Genomic DNA, 8,417 nt, shown 5'->3' with positions numbered 1-8,417 from the left:
CTGATGGTGATGTAATTGGGAGTCAGCATCATCAACCTTCTGGTTCCAACTGGTCTGTGGTGTATATGCTTGTGGTCTGGATACAATTAACTTCTTCCACCTGATGGGAGGTTCTGTATCTGCAAAACAGCTCAAAGGCTATGGCTCAGAATATTATCTATAGCTTGTGAGGAAGAACTAAATGTTCTTTACTTTGTTTAATGGCTAAAGTATTATTATTTTGTCTTGCTTGACTGTTTTCCTTTGTTTCTGCATTTTCTCATATTTTGTTATTCAATTTATTCTTTGTAACTTGGGGAAGTCCTAGGAGGCTAAAGATTTTCTACAAACAAGAGGCAGGAGGAGAATATGGTGGGGATCTGCCCCAGGAAGGCCCCAGAGAGTCCTGCTTGGTTACACTTTCATGTACAATTTATAGGTACAAATAGAACACAAGTGCTATTTCTTCCATGTCCAACTTACTTATGTTATCAGTAGCCTGCTAATGTTGACTTTCCCCAAATTTGCATTGCAGTGCAAAATAACATTTGGCTATAAACTGATGTTAAAATGTTCCATGCACCTGCAGTTATAGACATTTACTGCCTCACCAGGCTTCTTGTTCAGTTGTGGGACCACAAGGTGATAGAGACACAGTCCCTTCCCTTTATGAGATAATCTCTAACAGATAAGATTGTCAAGATAGAAAAATAATTGTAATACATAACTTTTTCATATGATCCAGCAATCTTGCTCCTTGGTATCTACCCAAATGAGTTGAAAACTTATGTCCACACCATTGTGCACACCGATACTCATGGTGGCAAACCAAGAAAGCAACCAAGATGTTGTTCAGTAGATGACTAAATAAGCTCTGGTATGTTCAGACAATGGAATGTTATCAAAACATGAAAAGACATGGAGGAAACTTACATGTATATCATTAACTGAGAAGCCAATCTGAAAAGGCTACATACTGGATGATTCCAATTATATAACATTTTGGAAAAAGCAAAGCTCTGGGGAAATAAAAAATATAAGTGGTTGCCAGGGTTGCAGGAATGGAAAGATAAATAGCAGAGTAAAGAGGATTTTTACGGCAGTAAAACTACTCTGTAGGGTATACAATTATATATTTGCCAAAACTCAGAGAATACACAACACCAAGGGTGAACCTTAGTGTAAACTGCGAAATTTGGGTGATAATGATGTCTCAATGTAGATTCATGATTTATAATAAATCTACTCTGGTGGAGATGTTGATAGATAGAGTGGCTGTGCATATGGTGGGGGCACGAGTTAAATGGGAACTCTCTGTACTTTCTGCTGTTTCACTATGAATCAAAAACTGCTCTAAAAATTAAAATCTGGGGCTTCCCTGGTGTCGCAGTGGTTGGGAGTCCACCTGCCAGTACAGGGGACAGAGGTTCGATCCCTGGTCCGGGAGGATCCCACATGCCGCGGAGCAACTAGGCTTGTGCGCCACAACTACTGAGCCTGCGCTCTGGAGCCTGCGAGCCACAGCTGCTGAGCCCGCGTGCCACAACCGCTGAAGCCTGTGCGCCTAGAGCCCGTGCTCTGCGACAGGAGAGGCCGCCGCAGTGAGGGGCCCATGCACCGCAGCGAGGAGTGGCCCCCGCTCGCCGCAGCTAGAGGGAGCCTGCGTGAAGCAACGAAGACCCAACGCAGTCAAAAATAAATAAATAAATAATAAAAATTTAAAATAAAAAATAAATAAATAAAATCTACTATTATAAATATAATTGTAATCCTTCTAGCTCTAAAATTTTATTATTTTAAATGTGTTCTAAAGGAGAAAAAATTAATGCTCATTGTTTGTTTTTGGCTGCGTCAGGGTTTAGTTGCGGCACTTGGGATCTTCCTTGAGGCACGTGGGATCTTTCATTGCAGCACAGGCTCTTTGTTGTGGCGCATGGGCTTCTCTGTAGTTGTGGTGTGCAGGTTTTCTCTCTCTAGTAGTGGCCCATGGGCTTAGTTGCCCTGCGGCATGTGGGATCTTAGTTCCCCGACCAGGGATCCAACCCGTGTCCCCTGAATTGGAAGGAGGATTCTTTACCACTGGACCACCAGGGAAGTCCCAATGCTCATTGATTTTTAAAATCAGTTTTTAAGTCCTATTTGTTTTGAGACTCCAAACCAAGTTAAACATTTTTTTAAAACCCACATGCATTCTTTAAAATACTAAATTTCCTTTACAGTTTTATAAGAACATTTATATCTTTAATATTTAAATGAATCACAGCACAATTATTTAGTCAACTAGCATTTACATAACAGCAGATTTTTAAAAAAATACTGAACTGTGCTGTCCTGTCTGCCAAACAGGCCAAATTTATATCCTCTGGCCTGATCAACCAGCAGGTGGCCTACGAGACTTGAGGCTCAGAATGTCTATAACTAGAGATGAATCCAATCACTCCTATGTCCATGCCCAACCCTCCCTGCACTGGCTACTAGAGCAGCTTGGTAAATAATGACTCATTGGTGGCCACATGTAAATGCTGAGACACATTTCATGTCCTGGGTTTGTTCTCCCTGTTGTAAGGAATAGAGGGTAAGCTAGAGGGATAGAGAATCCTGGGGGCTTCTGCTATGAAGGAAAAAACTCATTTAATAATGTCTTACTGTTTGCTAGGTTGGGTGCCAAGTCCACAAGTGCATCATCTCATTGGATCCTACAAAACTCCCAGAAACTAGGTTTGTAACATTGTCTTTCTTTCACAAGAAAACTGAGCTTTTACCTAAGGTCTCCCCAACCCTATATCCTCTCCCTTACTGAGTCAACAACACCAGCCCCTGAATCCTCAGCAGGGAGCTTTGCTGTGAATGCCCTTTGCTAAGTCACTATGATGGTTAAATTTTTTGTGTATGAATATTGCTGTGCAAAAAAATGATGGTAAAAAATGAATTTTGGATGAGGGTGTTTCTGGAAGAAATTAACACTGGAAACAGTAGACTGAGTGAAGAGATCTGCCCTCATCAATGTGGGTGGGCATCATGCAATCCTTGGATTCTGAATGAAACAAGGAGGGCAAATTCTCTTCTTCTCTCTCTTCTTACCCATGAACATCAAAGCTTCTGTCTCTCAAGCTTCCATACTGTGAAACTTAAACCAGTGGTCCCCTGGTTCTCAGGTCTTTGGCCTCAGACTTGGAGTAACACCATCAGCTTACCTCATTCTCAGTCTTAATCCTCTGTCTGAGTTATACCACTGGCTTTGTTGACTCTCTAGTTTACAGACAGCAGGCTTTGGGACTTCTCAGCCTCTGTAATCATGCAAGCCCATTCCCATAATAAATCTCCTTTAATATATATACAGGTGACCCTGGAAAACACTGGTTTGAAATGGTCAGATTCACTTACACACAGAGTCTTTCAAGAGTAAATATAGTTCTACAGGATCTAGTTAGTGGAACCAAGGATGTGGAAATGAGGATACGGAGGGCAGACGATAAGCTATATGGGGATTTTTCAACTGAGAAGGGGGTGGTAACCCTCACTGACACATTGCTCAACAATCAGATGTACCCTACTGGTTACTCAGGAGAACCCTGACAAATACAGTCTTACCACAGGCAAGGAGGTCACATACACCCACAAGTGTTTTGTTATACATTATACATCCTGATTATCTGATGGCAAAACATGCTATTCTAGTCTTCCCTAATGGTGAGAAATAGGAGGTTTTATGGGAATAAATTCAGTCTCTCATTAATATAATCTAGCCCCTGAAAGGATATAATTTTTTAAAAATGAATTTATTTATTTATTTATTTTTGGCTGTTTTGGACCTTTGTTGCTGCTCTCGGGCTTTCTCTAGTTGCAGTGAGTGGGGCTTCTCATTGTGGTGGCTTCTCTTGCTGTGGAGCATGGGCTCTAGGCACACAGGCTTCAATAGTTGTGGCACACGGGCTCAGTAGTTATGGCTCGCAGGCTCTCGAGTGCAGGCTCAGTAGTTGTGGCGCACAGGCTTAGTTGCTCCGCGGCATGTGGGATCTTCCCAGACCAGGCTCGAACCCGTGTCCCCTGCATTGGCAGGCAGATTCTTAACCACTGCACCACCAGGGAAGTCCTGAAAGGATATAATTTTTAATGAGGTATAAAAACACTAAAACCATGTTACATGCCTGTATGATTTTAGTAGTTTGCTAAAAGAAATTTGTATAACTTCCCTGATCCAACTAGATTAATTCAGGAAGGACCATTACTCACCATGGGTCCAGAGGTTCAGCTTATCTGCAGTGTGGATGACCCCTTCCAGAACTGGGAGCCATGCCTTGTGCAGTAAAGCCCATTCCCCCTACACTGAAAAGTCAAGAACTGAGACTTATGGACCCACCAGGAGGACCATGAGGACTGCTCACGTCCAGGGTCATGGCCTGAGCCAGCAGTGAGGGCCCTGCCAAGAGCTCTTCACTCCAGTGGCTCACTGACCACTGAGTATGTTCCTCTTTGTGTGTATTAACCCACAGAACAGCCACAGAAATAAGCAAGGAAGTAAGAGATGCCCCAGACTAAAGAACTGGCGGGAATGGTAAGATTAGAGATCATAGACAATTCAGAGCCATTTTTTTCTTCCATCAGTATCTGGAGATTCCTGCAGTATAAACTGAGAAATCAGGATAATACAGCATGGAGAGCAGCAGTCAGTTTACACTGAGAGTCTCTTTATTTCCGACCATTCGTTTACAGCCATCTACCCAGGGATAACTCCAACACATGGGTCTCAAGACTCAATCCACCTCCAGAAATTTAGGTTCATATTTCTAACTCTATAAGACACATTTCCCCAAAAGGCCTATTACCTGTCAGAGTCAACTTTTCCCTCTGCATTCCTGCACCCTCCCTTAATCACTTTTTCTTCTCCCATTCACACTGAGCAGATGTCTGAAACCATGGGTCTGTTTTCCCTTCATGATGGAACTATGTCCTAGATATCAGTTTCCAAGTGCTCAGAAGAAAGCTTTTAGATGCACCCAAGTAGTTAGGGGTATTTCAGAGGTATATGATGGGCTGGGGATGATAGAATATGTTATCTCCACAGTGCAGACAGGGGCTGGAACTAATCCAGATGATCCTGGGACGTCCTAAGACTCTCAGAATCTCAAACAGTTCAGCCTGACACTGGGCAAATCTTCCCAGTTGGAGGATCCCCTGAGAGCTGTAACTCTCCTGAGGGACAGGATACAGCTCTTGACTTAAACTGGGCAGCCCGGAGGTGTGTCGCAGCAGCTTCTCCATGATGGCCATGGAGATGAGGTTTCCACGCAGGCTGAAGCACATGAGCTGAGAGCAGTGGCTCAGGGATTGCAAGATGGCTTCGAGGTGAGAGTCCCTGATCCCACATTGCTCTAAATATAGTTCCTGGAGGGTGGCTGCAACTTTCTCCAACAGAACTGGGAGGAGCTCAGGACTAGAGTAGGTCAGGGTGATGCCACTCAGATCCAGGCCCTTTAGCTGACTGATGTTCGGACACTGGGACAGATGGCTCAAGTCTGAATCCGAAAGGAGGCAGTGAGTTATTGCAAGGTTGTCTAAGGGGGTCATCAGGCACCTGGGGAGAAACAGAGCAATTAGGTCTTAGAAACCGATGTGGAAGTTGACCTCAAGTAGGGAGACATTGATTTGCCCAAGCCCAAGGTTAGTCTGATCATCTGATAACCATCAGTACCCAGAATGCCCAGTCTCATTTTAACCTGAGTCCTTTCACCTTCCTGTGTGAAAGCTCTCTTTCCTCATCAGTCAAGCAGAGAAAAACTTACTACACTTCTTATGAGGATGAATGAAGATAATGGAGTACACTAGAACACGCTCAGGGGAGAGCCTGACACCTTGTCTCAGTAAAGAGTGGGCATCACTGAATTTTAATAGTAAGATACATACATAAAATGCTTCCTACTCAGGTTTCCTTCAGCCCATGTTTGGGCCACAGGCACGCATATCTCAGGCCAGGTAAGCCTTCTGGGTGACATGCATAGTGGACCAACCAGGGCAAGATCTCACGACATCAACTGAGGTTGCCAGTCTGCAGGGGCTCAGTTACATTCCTGCATCATCTGCAAACCATCTACCAATTTTTATTCTGCTTAAGGCTCCTGCTCTACTATGATCATCTCAAGAATCACACATTATCCATATATTAATTACCTTATCAGGAGCAAAAAACAACCTTTTACAAACAGGGAATTTGAGACAGGCTCATTGTGTTCACAACACTGGTGAGCACAGAGCTTCCATTTAGAAATGCTCAGCCCTGATGGAGTTTTCCCTCTTCAATGCCCCCTTCCCTTAGTTATTTTCCTAATTCATCTAAACCAAGATATCTCTTCCTAAAGAAGAAATCATATACCCACACCACTAGATCCTAACCCCTAGTCTATAGCTTCCTAGCAGGGTGTCCCTTTCTAGAAGCTCTATCCCAGTTTGGGCCCCTACCTTGATTTGGGTGGTTATGTGATACCACAGTTCAGGATAGAGAAGCAAAAGGGACAGTGTTTTTGATATTCTAGTGTTGTGTTCACTGTTACCTGGCCAATGGTGCACACTCACCTGAGTATCTGGTCCAGGCATCCTTCAAGGTAGGAGGGAGATTCCAGATGGAGATTCCGGAGGTGGTGCAGCCTGAGGTACTGAGAGGTAATCTGGGCAAAGTGCTGCTGTTCCTGCTCCCCAGGTGCAGACAGGTGGATGTGGGAGAGAAGGAGTCTCTGCACTTTATTCATCTGGCCCAGGAGAGGAGCAAACATGGCCAGGGTGGACAGATGCCAGGCGCAATTCACTTGCACCTCCTGGATACAGTCCAACTGTACCATACTCAGGACCTTCATAGTATTTTCCATGGGAAATGAAAGAATCCTCAGCTTCTTACAGCACAGGTGTACGGAAGCTTTTCTCTGCTCTACCCACCTGATGAGGTAGGTGAGGAATCCATCCAGGGTCCTTTCCTTGAGATGAAGTTCTATGAATACCTCCAAGGGAGCCACGGGCTGTTTTGCCCTTGACCTGTCCTCAGCCACTTGTGCCATCAGTGAGCTCGAACATCCATGGGCCCTGTCTCCAGACCACATTCTCCAGAAGTCCTGGCTGGTATTCCTTAAATCCAGCACCCGCAGTTTGCACCTCCTGTGGGAAAACAGCAGATTGGCAGCTATGGTTTAAGATCCACACAAAATGAAAGCACAGTCTCAGAATTTAGGCAACATTCAGACTTCCCACCTGAGCTTTTACTTCACATCCCTGACATCACCTGCTGTCTTGCCCTCTTCTTCCCTCTCTGCCTCACATTCCTCCATCTCCTTTCCCCTTCCATCCTTCCTGGCTTTCTACACCTATTACCCTTACGCATCCCTGGCTGAGAGATGTACTTTCAGGCTCCCCTGCATCTTATGCACTCATACACTGCTGGAAGGCATTTCCCAAAATGAGCTCGTCAATGGCCAAGTCTCTGTGTTTCTTCATTGGCAACATCAGTAGCCTCTGTTCCATCCCTTGCCCATCCACTCTCCTGACTTCAGCTTTCTCTTCAGGGCTGCCCAAAACCTTACTACCTTGATCAGACTCACCTGGGATGATCTTTCTGTGCAAGCAGGATATCAAGCCCATCCAGCACTGCTTGTAAGGTTCCCAGATGAGACATCTTCATCAGGCCCCCCAGAGGCAGGCGGACAAAGGGCCAGGCTTGCACCATGGCCTTCAGGGTCTCACTGTATCTCCCATAGAAGGCCTCCATGAACAGTGGGGGGAAGAGCTCTGTGGGCAGATCCTTCAGAGCCGTGATGGCCGAGGCCTCATCCCTCAGCAAGCTCATTCCCGCCAGGTCCAGGAGTCTCAGGGGGTTCTGGACACTCATCGTGACTCTGCTCCTAAAGGAATCCTGTGGAAACTTGCAGGGAACAAGGAATCTTTCTCAGGTTAAGCATGATCACCCATTACTCAGTCTCCCCACCCTTCAGAAGAACCAACTCAGAGCCAAAGTCACTGCTCTAGCAGTGGTGGAAGAGCCTCAGTTTAGCAGAATTCCACTCTGGGCTCAGTGGGCCCAAAGCCATAGCTCTGCCCCTATGGGCACCAGAACAAGCTTCTCACAAGTACCAAGGAGGAAGAAACCCAACCACTCGTCCATCCATTTCCATTCACTGCTTTGCTCAATTAGGTTGCACTGGAAAGTGGGTACCATGAGCCTGAAGGCTGACCCCAGTCTTTTTTGGGGAAAACCTTTCAGACCACCACTTAGGGCCCTAAAACTATGGGAATAGGAGCATCTTGTGGCCCAACACAGACTCCAATCTCAGTTTCCACAGCTAACTGCACTGGGAAAGATGAAGCAGATATGCCTAAAATGAATGCCATTTGTGCAAACTAAATCTTTTTCTTTTTTTTTTTTTTTAATCTTTTGGCCACACCACAGGGCATAGGGA

The 8,417-nt window shown here is 45.1% G+C and overlaps 1 protein-coding gene across 1 annotated transcript; it reads right to left on the bottom strand.

The window, feature by feature from the left end:
* Nucleotides 1-4,995: 4,995 nt before the first annotated feature.
* LOC137760508 (PRAME family member 12-like) lies at nucleotides 4,996-7,849 on the bottom strand. Its single transcript, XM_068537498.1, has 3 exons — nucleotides 7,563-7,849; nucleotides 6,550-7,122; nucleotides 4,996-5,554 (listed from the first exon to the last, which is right to left on the bottom strand). Exons 1-3 carry the CDS (start codon nucleotides 7,847-7,849, stop codon nucleotides 4,996-4,998), a joined length of 1,419 nt encoding a protein of 472 aa, XP_068393599.1.
* Between the last annotated feature and the right edge of the window lie 568 nt (nucleotides 7,850-8,417).

The sequence above is a fragment of the Eschrichtius robustus genome, chromosome 3 (genome assembly GCF_028021215.1).
Source record: "Eschrichtius robustus isolate mEscRob2 chromosome 3, mEscRob2.pri, whole genome shotgun sequence".
NCBI lineage: Eukaryota > Metazoa > Chordata > Mammalia > Artiodactyla > Eschrichtiidae > Eschrichtius > Eschrichtius robustus.
Note: the sequence above shows the minus strand (reverse complement) of the source record. Positions and strands in the feature narration are given on the sequence as shown.